Genomic DNA, 16,836 nt, shown 5'->3' with positions numbered 1-16,836 from the left:
TGGAGACAGCATTACAACACACAAGATAATCAATAAGCCAAGCCTGGAGACAGCATTACAACACACAAGATAATCAATAAGCCAAGCCTGGAGACAGCATTACAACACACAAGATAATCAATAAGCCTGGAGACAGCATTACAACACACAAGATAATCAATAAGCCAAGCCTGGAGACAGTATTACAACACACAAGATAATCAATAGCAATGGAGACAGCATTACAACACACAAGATAATCAATAAGCCTGGAGACAGCATTACAACACACAAGATAATCAATAAGCCTGGAGACAGCATTACAACACACAAGATAATCAATAAGCCAAGCCTGGAGACAGTATTACAACACACAAGATAATCAATAACAATGGAGACAGTATTACAACACACAAGATAATCAATAGCAATGGAGACAGTATTACAACACACAAGATAATCAATAGCAATGGAGACAGCATTACAACACACAAGATAATCAATAAGCCAAGCCTGGAGACAGCATTACAACACACAAGATAATCAATAAGCCAAGCCTGGAGACAGCATTACAACACACAAGATAATCAATAAGCCAAGCCTGGAGACAGCATTACAACACACAAGATAATCAATAAGCCAAGCCTGGAGACAGCATTACAACACACAAGATAATCAATAGCAATGGAGACAGCATTACAACACACAAGATAATCAATAAGCCAAGCCTGGAGACAGCATTACAACACACAAGATAATCAATAAGCCAAGCCTGGAGACAGCATTACAACACACAAGATAATCAATAAGCCAAGCCTGGAGACAGCATTACAACACACAAGATAATCAATAAGCCAAGCCTGGAGACAGCATTACAACACACAAGATAATCAATAAGCCAAGCCTGGAGACAGCATTACAACACACAAGATAATCAATAGCAATGGAGACAGTATCACAACACACAAGATAATCAATAGCAATGGAGACAGCATTACAACACACAAGATAATCAATAGCAATGGAGACAGCATTACAACACACAAGATAATCAATAAGCCAAGCCTGGAGACAGTATTACAACACACAAGATAATCAATAAGCCAAGCCTGGAGACAGCATTACAACACACAAGATAATCAATAAGCCAAGCCTGGAGACAGTATTACAACACACAAGATAATCAATAGCAATGGAGACAGCATTACAACACACAAGATAATCAATAGCAATGGAGACAGTATTACAACACACAAGATAATCAATAGCAATGGAGACAGCATTACAACACACAAGATAATCAATAGCAATGGAGACAGCATTACAACACACAAGATAATCAATAAGCCAAGCCTGGAGACAGCATTACAACACACAAGATAATCAATAAGCCAAGCCTGGAGACAGCATTACAACACACAAGATAATCAATAAGCCAAGCCTGGAGACAGCATTACAACACACAAGATAATCAATAAGCCAAGCCTGGAGACAGCATTACAACACACAAGATAATCAATAGCAATGGAGACAGCATTACAACACACAAGATAATCAATAAGCCAAGCCTGGAGACAGCATTACAACACACAAGATAATCAATAAGCCAAGCCTGGAGACAGCATTACAACACACAAGATAATCAATAAGCCAAGCCTGGAGACAGCATTACAACACACAAGATAATCAATAAGCCAAGCCTGGAGACAGCATTACAACACACAAGATAATCAATAAGCCAAGCCTGGAGACAGCATTACAACACACAAGATAATCAATAGCAATGGAGACAGTATCACAACACACAAGATAATCAATAGCAATGGAGACAGCATTACAACACACAAGATAATCAATAGCAATGGAGACAGCATTACAACACACAAGATAATCAATAAGCCAAGCCTGGAGACAGTATTACAACACACAAGATAATCAATAAGCCAAGCCTGGAGACAGCATTACAACACACAAGATAATCAATAAGCCAAGCCTGGAGACAGTATTACAACACACAAGATAATCAATAGCAATGGAGACAGCATTACAACACACAAGATAATCAATAGCAATGGAGACAGACAGCATTACAACACACAAGATAATCAATAGCAATGGAGACAGCATTACAACACACAAGATAATCAATAGCAATGGAGACAGCATTACAACACACAAGATAATCAATAGCAATGGAGACAGCATTACAACACAGATAGACAAGACCAGCACATTAAATAAAACACAGGGAAAGATCAGTACATGGAGAGGCCAGGATTAGCAACAGTACATTAAATAAAACATAGTGCAAGATCACTACATGGGGATTAGCAACAGCACATTAAATAAAACATAGTGCAAGATCACTACATGGGGATTAGCAACAGCACATTAAATAAAACATAGTGCAAGATCACTACATGGGGATTAGCAACAGCACATTAAATAAAACACAGGGCAAGATCACTACATGGGGAGGCCAGGATTAGCAACAGCACATTAAATAAAACATAGTGCAAGATCACTACATGGGGATTAGCAACAGCACATTAAATAAAACATAGTGCAAGATCACTACATGGGGATTAGCAACAGCACATTAAATAAAACATAGTGCAAGATCACTACATGGGGATTAGCAACAGCACATTAAATAAAACATAGTGCAAGATCACTACATGGGGATTAGCAACAGCACATTAAATAAAACACAGGGCAATATCACTACATGGGGATTAGCAGCAGCACACTAAATAAAACACAGGGCAATATCACTACATGGAGAGGCCAGGATTAGCAACAGCACATTAAATAAAACACAGTGAAAAATCAGGACATGGAGAGGCCAGGATTAGCAAGAGTCCAAAAAGTCCAAATGTGCAAAGAAGCAGCAGAATGAAAAGATGACCTGAAGGTAGTTGCACAACCTCCATATAGAGGGGATGGTCAACACAGTCCAAAATGGCCAGAGCCTTCCTAACGACATGACGGTCAAATGTAATAAGTTCATGTGGTGATGGAGGTTGTTCTCTGCTTGTTCTCTAGAGTAAGATCTACTCCTGAGGAGGGGGGTGCTGCCTCCAACACCAGCCTCTCTGAGGAACAACACACCAGCCATGGAGCTATCAGGTGAGGAGTGTCTGTGTGGTGTGTGTGTGTGTGTGTGTGTGTGTGTGTGTGTGTGAGCGTGTGGGGTCTATTGTATGCATGATGCATGTCTGTTCTTGACCTTTGATTTACTCTTAAGGCCACACCAGACATGGATTTAGTCTAAATCAAGTGTTTTGGTTTTCACACACAGATTTCAGCAGATCCACAAATCCCACCTGCAGAAGAAGTTTCAGTGTCTGATTGAGGGAATCCCACAGCAGGGAGACACCAGACTCCTCCATGAGATCTACACAGACCTGTACATCACAGAGGGGGGAAGAGGAGAGGTCAGTTATGAACATGAGGTCAGACAGATAGAGAGGGCATCCTGGAGAGAAGCAGCACGAGGCAGACCCATCAAATGCAGTGACATCTTTAAACCCTTATCTGGACAACACAAACCCATCAGAACAGTGCTGACAAAGGGAGTGGCTGGCATCGGAAAAACCGTCTCAGTGCAGAAGTTCATTCTAGACTGGGCTGAAGGAACAGCCAATCAGGATGTCCACTTCATATTTTCTCTTCCTTTCCGGGAGCTGAACCTGATGAAGGAGAAGAAACTCAGTCTGGTGGATCTTATTCAGCACTTTTTCCCAGAAATCAAAGATCCCAGAGTCTTCTCCAGTTCAGAGCACAGAGTCATGTTCATCTTTGATGGTCTGGATGAGTGTCGACTTCCTCTAGATTTCCGCTCCAACCCGAAGTGTTGTGATGTGACAGAGCCAGCCTCAGTGGACGTGCTGCTGACAAACCTCATCGAGGGGAATCTGCTTCCTTCTGCTCTCCTCTGGATCACCACCCGACCAGCAGCAGCCAATCAGATCCCTCCTGAGTGTGTAGACCAGGTGACAGAAATAAGGGGATTCAACGACCCACAGAAAGATGAGTATTTCAGCAAGAGAATCAGGGATGAGAACCTGGCCAGCAGAACCATCACACACCTGAAGTCATCCAGGAGCCTCTACATCATGTGCCACATTCCAGTCTTCTGCTGGATTTCAGCCACCGTTGTAGAGAAAACATCAAAAGAATCAGACAAAGTAGAAATGCCAAGGACTCTGACTCAAATGTACACACACTTCCTGGTCATTCAGACAGACACGAAACATGTCAAGTACACAGAGAGAAAAGAGACAGATGAAGAGGTGATTTACAAACTGGGGAAACTGGCTTTCCAACAGCTGGAGAAAGGCAATCTGATCTTCTATGAGGAAGACCTGAGAGAGTGTGGCATTGATGTCACAGAAGCATCAGTGTACTCAGGAGTGTGTACTCAGATCTTCAGAGAGGAGTCTGGGCTGTACCAGGGGAAGGTGTTCAGCTTTGTGCATCTGAGCATCCAGGAGTTTCTTGCAGCTCTGTATGTGTTCCTCTGCTTCAGCAACAGACAGAGAAACATGCCTGACCAACAGCAAACCTCTCAGCTCTCTGCTCTGTTCAGAGCTGCAACACTTCATGACCTACACAAGACTGCAGTGGACCTGGCCTCACAGAGTAAGAATGGACACCTGGACCTTTTCCTCCGCTTCCTTCTGGGCCTCTCACTGGAGTCCAATCAGAATATCTTAAAGCACCTACTGCCACAGAGCAGCAGCCAATCAGATAGCTCAGATCAAACAGTCCAGTATGTCAAACAGAAGATCAGAGATCAGAGTAGCTCAGACAGAAGGATCAACCTGTTCTACTGTCTGAATGAGCTGAATCACCATGCTGTAGTGGAGCACAAAAAGAGCTCAGTAGATCTGCATGTAGAGATGCTCTTACCAGGACAGTGGGAGACTAAGAGATTTGAGTTTAAGATGTCAGAGGAGCAGCTGGCTGAGTTTGACCTGCAGAAGTACATAAAGACACCAGAGGAAGATCAGACTGAACTCCTCAGTCCAGATGAAGTTCTTCAGAAGGTGCTGCCAGTGGTCACAACATGCACATCTGCTGAGTAAGTAACACTGTGTGTGTGTGTGTGTCTGTGTGTGTGTGTGTGTGTGTTATAGTAGTGGAGTGGAGATTCAGATGGTGTATCTCTACAGATGGTTTCTCTAGGCTGAGTAAAGGCCCTGCTAAGATGGAACACTGTGTGTGTGTGTGTGTGTGCGTGTGTGTCTGTGTGTGTGTGTGTGTGTGTGTTTGTGGTAGTAGTGGAGTGGAGTTGAGATTCAGATGGTGTGTCTCTTCAGATGGTTTCTCTAGGCTGAGAAAAGTTCCTGCTAAGATGGAACACTGTGTGTCTGTGTGTGTGTGTGTGTGTGTGTGTGTGTGTGTGTGTGTGTGTGTGTGTGTGTGTGCGTGCGTGTTAGTGCTGGGCGGTATGACCAAAAATGTATATCACGGTATTTTTCAAAATTCTTACGGTTTCACGGTATATGACGGTATTTTTTCATGCATAATCAGATGTTCACAGCATTTTCTACAGGTTGAGAGAGGAATTGCTGCAGTACATTGACTAAGGATGGTCTATTTTACTGTCATGATGTAGAATAACTCCACACTAGTGGTAATGCAGTTTTGCATGGCCCCAGAAAATTATGCTGTTTACAAAGAGCCACTCATGATTCTAATTTCAGCGAATATTCTTAAAGCCTGTGGTGCAGGTTTTTTTTTTTTTGTCTTTTCTGGCAATTTTCTAGTTGGTAATAAACATTTAAACAATTATAAATTGTATTTGATGTTGTAAAGTATCACAAAAAAGAAATATAATAAGGAAAAGTAGGTGATATTTAATGGTTAGCAACAGGTTTGCGAAGATTCTTATTTCTCCCACAATGCATTCCATGACGTCACATGAGGTACTCGTTTTGGGACGACATAGGAAAGGCCGCCTTGATACCATTGAGAGACGACGATTAGTGAGAGTAGCAGCTAGTGAGAGAGTAACAGTGTCAGATATATAAGTAAATATAAAGATAGAGATAGCCTAGATAGATAGATATATAGAGATAGATAGATAGATAGTGAGAGAGAGATAGCATAGATAGATAGTAGTGAGAGATAGCATAGCATAACATAACATAGATAGCTGATGGAGAGAGGGAGAGAGTAGATAAATAAATAGATAAAATGGTTTACTACTGTGTTTGTGCCGGGTGCAAGAACTCCAGCAAAACTGGACTTAGGGTCCATTGCTTCCCCAAGGACAAAGGGATCTTCCGAAGCTAGGTGCAATTTGTCAAGGTTAGGTGGGCAGATTTTTCAGCTAGCTCCGTCACCGCCTTCTGGAGAATATGCAGCGCGCATTTCAAGGAGGAGGATTACCACTCAGGGGATGCCAAGATGGTCTCACTTGGTTTAAAGAGTGAGAGGATGGCGAAGTTAATTCCTACCGCTTTGCCGTCTGTGCATGCAAACCTCTCTGCCTGCCCTGTCCCGAGGTCCAGAGACACCGTCTGCCGCAAGCGAGATATTGCCACGGTAAGCATCATGCTAATGTTTACAAGCTGCGCGTTAGCTAGCTCTGTGTGTATTTTGCATACCGTGTTCCCTTTGACACAGCCTCCTCCACTACAATCATGATCAGTCTGACATTAGAGGATATTTCGTGATTCACGAATATGAGCCAAAACAAAATTGCGCTGAAGTAAATGTCCATATCGTCATGAAAGCATCATGGCTAGCGTTGGGATCAGTGGTGGTGATCATCAAGCAGCCTTCACAACTAAACAGTGTGTTTGCGTTTTGTGTTACATATTACATATATTTGGCCATGACCGTGTCACCAGGGCTGTAGTGGAGGCTAACGCAAGTAAACACAGTTTACCCACCTCTGACATTTCAGAAACAGAGTTTATCCACTTCTCACTTCAGAGTTTAGCTACCTCCCAATACAGTAAATGCACTACCTCATAGAGTTTATGCACCACATGCACTCTAGACATTTATTACCACTAGTATTGATGTAAACATTTAACAGTAACCTTCAACATCATCAAATATGTTCTGAATGTCTTTCATGTATTTTTTAATACATCGAGTAGCGCATATCAGGGTCCATTGTACTGTAATCTTTTTTCTCTTGTGTACCCTCTTCGCTGACCTTTTTTATATTTGTTTTCACAAGATGTTGACAGACGCCTCACAGCAGGAGACCATGGACAGTGTGATACTGGGGATCAGCCCTTGCCCACCTCCACTTCTGATGCTGGGACACAGGTGTACCAGGCTGGCTTTAGTCTGTTGGTTTGTGATGTCATCATATTTGAGTGTTATTCTGTATTGGTTATGTAAGTGGTAATAATTGTCGCTATACCCCATTCAAGGGGTGCTGCATGTCTGCTCCTCTGTCTGTGTGCTTGGATTTTCTTTTTTGTTGTTATTTGCATGACATTTCTTGTATGTAATTCAAAATAATTTACCAATCATTTTACCTGTGACTTGTCAACCTCTGTGTGCGGTGTTGTCTGGGCTCAGTGTGTGTCTGCTTGATGTGCTTTTGCATGTATCACTGCATGTATGCATGCATGAAATATCATGGGTTTGTGTGTGAGAAAGAGAACCATCAGCTGACCCTCAGGTAAGACCACACTATTGCAGGCCAAAGAAACAAGGTGCAAACGTTTCGCGTCTAGCCCTTCATCAGTGTTCCTTGTATGTGTACCCCCCCACCCCACCCCCATCCCCAACACACACACAAAAAAAACACACACTTACATCATCACTGTCATCACCTCACATACATACAGCACACTGCTTGCTACAGTAAGCCTCCTCTACATACTTGCTGCACACTGCCCCCCCCTCTCCCCTACATACACAGCACATTGTCTTCAGGATCTTCTCCAACACACATCCTCTACATACTTACAGCATACTGCCCCCACCTACCCACACACACACTACACACACACACACACACACAGTCACTGCTCCACTCCCCTCCCGCCCACACACACATCTGCACTGTCATCACTCACATACATCATACATACAGTACTCTGCTTGCAATAGTAAGTCCCTTCACCATACTTGCAGTACACTGCTCCCCCCTCTCCCCTACATACACAGCACATTATTTCATCAGGAAGCTTCTCCAACACACATCCCCAACATACTTACAGCACACTGCCCCCCCCCCCCCCATACGCAGCACATCGTCTCATGAGGAAGCTTCTCCAACACACATATTGCACACTGCCCTCTCCCCACATACACAGCACACTATCCCATCTCCCCTGTCATCCCCCCAACACACACACCAAGACCCCCCCCCCCCCCAATCCCAATCCCAATCCTCCCCCACCTTTCTTATGCAGCCCTTGCCACTTAATCTACTAAACCCCTCTTCTACTGCACTTTTTACCCCCCCCCCCATTAATGCACAAATAGGCTGACACCAGACATAATTAGACATGTGACAATAAACTTCCTTGTATCCTTGTATGTTTTGTGCCTAACCATTTTTTTTTTAGAGAGATTTGTTTACTTCCAACCTGTGTCTTTGTCCTTGTTCAGTAAATGTTTAAATGTTCAGTAACCATTACAAGCAATGCCAATAAACTGTTTTTTTTTTAATCAAAATTCATGTGTTCTGTGTACTTTCTAACATTTTAAGGGCAATGGAGCGATCACAACAGAATAAGCATAACAATTCTTTTTTATTCATTTTCATCTAAACGAGGCCATTGAAAGCCCTGATAGGTCTGGTCACCACTTTGGAATTGTTGTCTGATGGTGAAACCACACAAGAGGGTAGAGGCTTCCTTATACTCCTGCCTAAAACCCCATAAGCCCAGCGTATAGCCTGCCTGTACACAGTGTACCGGTATTGCATAGGGATAAGTAGGAAAGATTGTTCAGTTTAAAACTCTGTAAGTAGGTTGGAGACGTCATTTTAAGCCTGTGTCTTATGCATGTTTATTGTGTATGCAACACATCTCCTCTCCTATAACTGTTGGTTCAAAGAACAGTGTAAAAAGATTGGTAAAGTAAACATAAACCATGAACATACTCGTGCATGCTGGCTTGAAGGGGACCATGATCTTGCCTGGAGTGTGAGTATGCTATGTGTAGCACAAACGGATTCAGGCAGCATGCCTCAAATCCAGGACGCTGTGTTAGGCACGTTATTTGCTGGCCGCGGGGTGAGCTCCTCAGCGACCAAAACGCGCTCACCTCCCTACAACACAAGCTCTCCACCACAGTTTCCATGGGACGACACCGCCCACACAGACACCTGCCAATTTGCCAAACACAGCGACACAGACACGCTTATTACTCTCTCCCGGTAACCGGTACCCTGACGGTGTCAATGACAATGTCAATCACGGGGAAAACTAGTTAGCACTATAATCACACTGAAGACACGACCAGCCTACTCGGCGTCGGCTACGTTTGCAAACAACATTTTCACCGGAGAAAGGTAGCCTGAAAGCTTAGAAATAAACATAGGGGTTCACAGGTGGGTCAAGCTACATAGCTAGCATAATATGCCTTCTATTTCTAGATCTTCTGACTAAGTTTAGGGTACTTATCTGAGCCAACGACATAATCACTGTCACTAGATATAAAGAAAACGTTGACTTTCACTCGACAGTAAAAAAAGTTGTTATTGTAGGCTACCCACTGCTATTCATAGACTAGCTCCAGCGCTCGTTGCTGCGCTAGCAACTCACCAGGACACTTCACCAACACTCCAGTGATTCTCCTCTGACCATGCATTTATTTCTCTTTGATGGCCATCAGCTCTCGGTATTTCCCCATTCGCCCTCTCACGTCTAACCGGTTCCAAATTATATGGCTGTGGGCCATCATAAATGTTAACTGTGGGTCTTGCCACCTCTTCCTCATCCCAGTTAGACACCAGTGCTAGTTCTAGTAGCTGATATAAGGCTGAGGCTACTTCCACCAAAGATCTTTTTTATATTTATAGTATAGTATATTTTTTGGGCTTTTTGCCTTTATTTGTATAGGACAGTGAATAGTGAGACAGTAAGTAAGTGGGAGAGAGAGATGGGGTGGGACAGGGATATGACTGCAGGTCGGATTCCTTCTTATCTCTGCTTCCACCCATAGACTGTAAAAGATAGCTTCCACCACGTCTACCTCATATGACGTCATCGCCGAATTGCGTAAAAAATAACTGTTACTAACAAAAAATTACAAAAACTGGACTTTAACACCATTTTGGAGACATATCTAACTTTATATACATATCTTGAGTGCTTAATGTACCCATTAATTGAAAGTGTTGTTTAACCTGCACCACAGGCTTTAAGGTGAGATGAATGATAAGATCGATCATTAAACTTCACTGTGTTCGGTGGGTTGCTAACTAACGACATCACCTACTAGCCAGCTAGTTACAGCTGTTGAAAAATCTCAATAGCATTTTCGTGACGGTAAATCCCTTTCAATGCAGTATCCCTTAATGTTTTTCCTTAACTAAAGAAACAATTTAAGGTATTCTGTGCAACACCCTTAAATAAACCCCTTACCTAAGGGTCATACTTCAGGGGGAAAACTTAAGGTGTTTTGTGTTTACCCTCACTATGCCTGCCTTGCAGTGGCACCATGCGTGCGTGTGAAAAAAGTCCCGTCGGAAACACTGACGCGCACAGCGTTCCAAACGTTGTGTAATCAAATACACCGGTATGGCGGTATATTAAAAATTCATATCATAACGAAGATATACACCGGTATACGGTGTGAACCGGTATACCGCCCAGCACTAGTGCGTGTGTGTGTTTGTTATAGTGGAGTTGAGATTCAGATGGTGTGTCTCTTCAGATGGTTTCTCTAGGCTGAGTAAAGGCCCTGCTAAGATGGAACAGTGTGTGTGTGTGTTAGAGATGCGCGGATGGGCTATTATTTCAACCGTAACCGCATAGCAAAACTTATCCATCCGCCATCCATCCGCACCAATGTTTTTTGACCAATTTTCAAATCCGCACCCGCCCGCCATCCGCTGGTTGTTTTAATGTATATGGGTGATGCGGTGCTGCTGACGTGAGGCTAGAAAGCTCTTGCCTGTTCTAGAAAGACTGATCGATCCAATGCAGCAAATATATTAAAAGGCTAAAGTCCTACATTGGCTATGTTGTAGCCTCTCCCCAGAATATCAGCAGCAAACTCAGTCTCTGTCTCGCAAAAGTCTCCAAATAAAACGCAGCCTGTAGCCTACAATTGTATCATTGTAATAAAAAACGCAATTTAGCACATCATTTCAACATGCTGCTATTTAGCCTACTAATTAATGCCTATTGTACTTTATTTTTTGCAAAAAGAAAGAAATCCTTAATAAAATAACAAGTCATTCACATTATAGGCTACTTTACGCACTGTAACCCACCGCACAGCAGTGCAACGTGCATGTTTACATTTTTAGTAACAGCTTGCTTGCCTTACACATCTAAGTTTTCCGACTATTTTTCTTACCTTCTTTTTTCCGCTGTGGATGTTACTGAGCTTGTAGAAGTTTTAGCTCTTACGTTCTGAACATCTCGCACTGCCATTGCCCGATGTCAGTTCTGAGTCATATCACACCATAATCTGTCTCCCTTTTAAATGCCTATTCCCTGAATGGTAGGCTAAAATGACTATGTGTTTTATATATAATATCGAAACAAAATAACCCAGTCAGTCTCATCTACGAGATGTTTAGGCCTCCTCCAATACTGGCAGCTGGGCTCATAGGTTGCAGATTTGCTTAGTGGCCTACCAAGGCTCTGCAATGAGACGCGACATGGGAGATGAATCATCGGTCAACTTGCACTGTAGCCTATTCTACTTTCTTATTGCACACTGGAGAGAAAAACATGCTGGTAGGCTACGATAGGCTACTTCATTTAAACTTTGTTACCTTTGTGTGTGTGTGTGTGTGTGCGTGCGTGAGGGGTTGCTCAGTGAAACATCGGAATACACCAATTCCGCAACACCGTCTCTGATAGATAAACAAAGCAGCATTCATAGAAGCAACTAGGCCAAACTGCCTGATGAAAATTTGACTATTTCAAAGTGTGCTCGTTTTTTTCGGATGTAGGTAACACAATCTAACAATGTATAGGCTAAATTTTTTTCATTTGATTGGTTCAACCGCCACCCGCCCGACTTTAATTAAAATATTATATTTCTTCACGTCATCCGCCCGATCCGCGGTTTAACCGCGGAGTCCGCGGCTGTAACCGCGAACCGCGCATCTCTAGTGTGTGTGTCTGTGTGTGTGTGTGTGTGTGTGTGTGTGTGTGTGTGATAGTAGTAGATTGGTGATGGTGGCTGAGTATGTAGGGAAAGACACCTGGAGCTAACTAACTCTCCCATGATAAGAATTTCAACTCTGTTGTTATATTGTGTAGGAACAAGCAGGGGAGACCAAGAGGACAATTGGGGGTGGGGGTCGATATATGCCAATGTGTGTGTGTGTGTGTGTGTGTGTGTATGAGCGCAACGGTAAACTGGACACACAAGCCACAGGTTTCGGAGTTCGTTCAGACTGGCCGGATCTAAACAACCTGTGCAACAGACTGGCAGTTAAATTACACTGGACACAAAGCAACTCACACACTGCACCAGAGGTATCTTACGCAAGACAACTCACACACTGCACCAGAGGTATCTTACGCAAGACAACTCACACACTGCACCAGAGGTATCTTACGCAAGACAACTCACACACTGCACCAGAGTGGACAACTCACACACTGCACCAGAGGTATCTTACGCAAGACAACTCACACACTGCACCAGAGGTATCTTACGCAAGACAACTCACACACTGCACCAGAGGTGTCTTACGCAAGACAACTCACACACTGCACCAGAGGTATCTTACGCAAGACAACTCACACACTGCACCAGAGGTAACTGACGCAGTGGTCACAGACCCATCTGTTACTGTGGAGGCCACAGTCCATCACAACGAGACACAACACACACTACAGAGCACAACAGCAAGAAGATCCTTACTGGACATCAAACAGATGGACACACAACAACACTGGACTGGACTAAGAATGCAGAGGAAGTTGGCATGTCTGGACTTTGCTGACCACTGTACCTCTCACTCTATGTAAAGAAATGCTGCAATAGGGGAGGACCAGAGGTGCTACCAACCAGATACAACCAGCATTATGGGCCCCTGGACATCACTGTTAAGGCCACTAGACTACAGGTGCTACCAACCAGATACAACCAGCATTATGGTCCCCTGGACATCACTGTTAAGGCCAGACTACAGGTGCTACCAACCAGATACAACCAGCATTATGGGCCCCTGGACATCACTGTCCACACTGTATAATGCATTCCAACTCTGACCACCTTGGGACCTATCATGACATTATAAAGCGCATCGTCACTCATCAAAAGCTTATTCAAATTTAGTAGGATGTCCAGTCCACATTGGGAGGGGTTTCGTTGGGAAATGTCGATTGATGGCGCAACAAGGTGTTTGGGGCGTAACATCATTTAAACAAATGAGAATGACATCTGTCATTCCCTTTAATGGCGCAAAGCGCGATATGTCAAATAAATGCATCGGTATTTTGGCATTCAACGGCGCATTTGAAGGAGGCTGCTTGCGAGACCGTATGGAATAGTCATTCTTAAACCATGCTTTACTAAAACCTAGCATAGCCTTCACGCATTTGCACTCGTCTATTATTTGAACTCATTGGCAAAGTGCGTGCGTGCGTGTACCTCTGATGATGTGTTTTGTAACATCCCTAACACCCCTGATATAGTGTCTGTGTGTGTGTGTGTGTGTGTGTGTGTGTGTGTGCGTGTGTGTGCGTGTGTGTGTGTGTACCTCTGATGATGTGTTTTGTAACATCCCTAACACCCCTGATATAGTGTCTGTGTGTGTGTGTGTGTGTGTGTGTGTGTGTGTACCTCTGATGATGTGTTTTGTAACATCCCTAACACCCCTGATATAGTGTCTGTGTGTGTGTAGCGTGCAACACTAGTCTGTGTGTGTGTGTGTGTGTACTTCTGATGATGTGTTTTGTAACATCCCTAACACTCGTGATGTTGTGTGTGTCTCCGTCGCTTCTCTCCCTCCCTTCTCCCTCTCTCTCTCCCTCTCTCTCTCCCTCCCTTCTCCCTCTCTCTCCCTTCTTCATGCTCACACCCTCTCTCTCTTTCCATCCTCCTTTCACCCCCCCTCTCTCTGTCCCTTCATCTCTCTCTCTCTCTCTCTCTCTCTCTTTCCAACCTCCTTTTAACCCCCCTCTCTCTGTCCCTTAATCTCTCTCTTTCCAACCTCCTGACATCTCTTCATTTCTTTCATATTTTGTCTTCCTTTCCCTCTTCTGTTTCCTCTGTGTCCATCCCTCTTTATCCACAGTGTGTGTGTGTGTGTGTGTGTGTAGGTGAGTGAGATGTGTGTGTTGTGGGTGTGGTAGTGGGGTTAAAACAGGTAAGGTGTGTGGGGGTGTATGTGAGTGTGTGGTGGTGGTGCTGGGGAGGGTAAAAGTGTGTGTGTGTGTGTAGGAGAGTGAGTGTGTTGTGGGTGTGGTAGTGGGGTTAAAACAGGTAAGGTGTGTGGGGGTGTATGGTGAGTGTGTGGTGGGTGGTGCTGGGGAGGGGTAAAAGTGTGTGAGTGTGTGTGTGTGAGTGTGTCTCCGTCGCTTCTCTCTCCCACTCTCTCCCCTCTCTCCCTCTCCTTCTCTCCTCTCTCTCTCCTTCCCTTCTCCCTCTCTCTCCCTCCCTCTCCCTCTCTCTCTCCTTCCCTTCTCCCTCTCTCTCTCCCTTCTTAATGCTCACACCCTCTCTCTTTCCATCCTCCTTTCACCCACCCTCTCTGTACCTTCATCTCTCTCTCCCTCTCTCTCTATCTTTTCAAACTCCTGACATCTCTTCATTTCTTTCATATTTTGTCTTTCTTTACCTCTTCTGTTTCCTCTGTGTCCATCCCTCTTTATCCACAATGTGTGTGTGTGTGTGTGTGTGTGAGTAGAGGATTGGTGATTAATATTCAGATGTTTAACTCTGTTTCAGGCTGTGGGGCTGTAATCTGACCGATAAGAGCTGTTCCTATCTGGCCTCTGCACTGAAGACATCACGCTCATCAAATCTCAGAGTGCTGAACCTGGGTAACAATGAGCTGCTGGACTCAGGAGTGGAACTTTTATGTTCTGCTCTTTGTCATCAAAACTGCACACTGGAGGAACTACGGTAAGCATCACTTCATGTAGTGAATTTGTGTGTGTGTGTGTCTGTGTGTCTCGTCTCTCTCTCTCTCTCTCTCTCTTTCTTACCTCCTTTCATCCCCCTCTCTCTGTCCCTTCATCCCTATCTCTCTCTCTCTTTCCAACCTCCTGACATCTCTTTTTATTTCTTTCATATTCTGTCTTTCTTTCTCTCATCTGTTTCCTGTGTCCATCCCTCCTTCATCTCTCTTTCCTTTTTCACACCCTCTCTGTATCATCTTTCTTTCTTTCATTTGTTCTATCTACTTTACTTCCTTTATCACTCTGGAATTGGTCTTAAAAATGTTGTTCTTTTGCTTCATCTATCTCTCTCTCTCTCTCTTCCCTGCCCACCCTCTCATCTTTCTTTCATTTTGTCATCTTCTTTCTCTCTTCTGTTTCCTCTGTGTCCATCCCTCTTTTATCCCCCTCTTATCTCTTTCCTTTATCCCCATCTTTCTTTCCTGGGGGGGGAGTGGTTTTAAAGACAGTATGTAGAGTGGGTATGTGTATGGGGGGGGGGGGGGCAATTTTGTGTGTGTGTGTGTGTGTGTGTGTGTGTGTGTGTGTGTAAGAAGAGTGAGTGAGAGAGAGGCAGGAGTGTGTGTGTGTGTCTTCGTCGCTTCTCTCTCTCTCTCTCTCTCTCTCTCCCCCCTTCTCCCTCTCTTCTCCCTCCCTCCCTTTGTTCCCTCTCTCTCTCACCTCTCTCTCTCCCTCCCTTCTCCTTTTCTCTCTCTCTCCCTTCTTCATGCTCACACCCTCTCTTTCTCTTTCCAACCTCCTTTTATCCCCTCTCTCTGTCCCCTTCATCCCTCTCTCTCTTTCCAACCTCTTGACATCTCTTCATTTCTTTCATATTTTTTCTTTCTTTCTCTCTTATGTTTCCTCTGTGTCCATCCCTCTTTATCCACAATGTGTGTGTGTGAGAGTGAGTGTGTGAGTAGAGGATTGGTGATTAATATTCAGATGTTTAACTCTGTTTCAGGCTGAATAGCTGTGATCTGACCGGTAAGAGCTGTTCCTATCTGGCCTCTGCACTGAAGACATCACACTCATCAAATCTCAGAGTGCTGAACCTGAACAGCAATAAGCTGCTGGACTCAGGAGTGGAACTTTTATGTTCTGCTCTTTGTCATCAAAACTGCACACTGGAGGAACTACAGTAAGCATCACTTCATGTAGTGAATTTGTGTGTGTGTGTGTGTCTGTGTGTCTCATCTCTCTCTCTCTCTCTTTCTTACCTCCTTTCATCCCCCTCTCTCTGTCCCTTCATCCCTATCTCTCTCTCTTTCCAACCTCCTGACATCTCTTTTTATTTCTTTCATATTCTTTCTCTCATCTGTTTCCTGTGTCCATCCCTCTTTCATCTCTCTTTCCTTTTTCACACCCTCTCTGTATCATCTTTCTTTCTTTCATTTGTTTTATCTACTTTACTTCCTTTATCACTCTGGAATTGGTCTTAAAAATGTTGTTCTTTTGCTTCATCTATCTCTCTCTCTCTCTCTCTCTCTTCCCTGCCCACACCTCTCATCTTTTCTTTCATTTTGTCATCTTCTTTCTCTCTTCTGTTTCACCTCTGTGTCCATCCCTCTTT

At 43.9% G+C, this 16,836-nt stretch overlaps 1 protein-coding gene across 5 annotated transcripts in view; it reads left to right on the top strand.

Moving 5' to 3' along the window:
* LOC143103452 (NACHT, LRR and PYD domains-containing protein 3-like) overlaps positions 1-16,836 on the top strand; it is a 46,143-nt gene that overhangs the window by 23,384 nt on the left and 5,923 nt on the right. For 3 of the 5 annotated variants that reach the window (XM_076267240.1, XM_076267237.1, XM_076267238.1), the window contains 4 exons: positions 3,025-3,108; positions 3,281-5,065; positions 15,052-15,228; positions 16,228-16,404. In XM_076267240.1, coding sequence (XP_076123355.1) covers positions 3,025-3,108; positions 3,281-5,065; positions 15,052-15,228; positions 16,228-16,404 — 2,223 coding nt within the window. The remainder of the gene's footprint in view (positions 1-3,024; positions 3,109-3,280; positions 5,066-15,051; positions 15,229-16,227; positions 16,405-16,836) is intronic. The other 2 variants (XM_076267242.1, XM_076267239.1) reach the window with 1 other exon arrangement.

The sequence above is a fragment of the Alosa pseudoharengus genome, unplaced genomic scaffold (assembly GCF_046254945.1).
Source record: "Alosa pseudoharengus isolate Yale_2024_CS ecotype anadromous, Long Island Sound unplaced genomic scaffold, YU_APseudo_1.1 YU_APseudo_1.1_scf_42, whole genome shotgun sequence".
Classification (NCBI taxonomy): domain Eukaryota; kingdom Metazoa; phylum Chordata; class Actinopteri; order Clupeiformes; family Clupeidae; genus Alosa; species Alosa pseudoharengus.
This window is presented reverse-complemented; position numbering and strand designations above follow the sequence as displayed.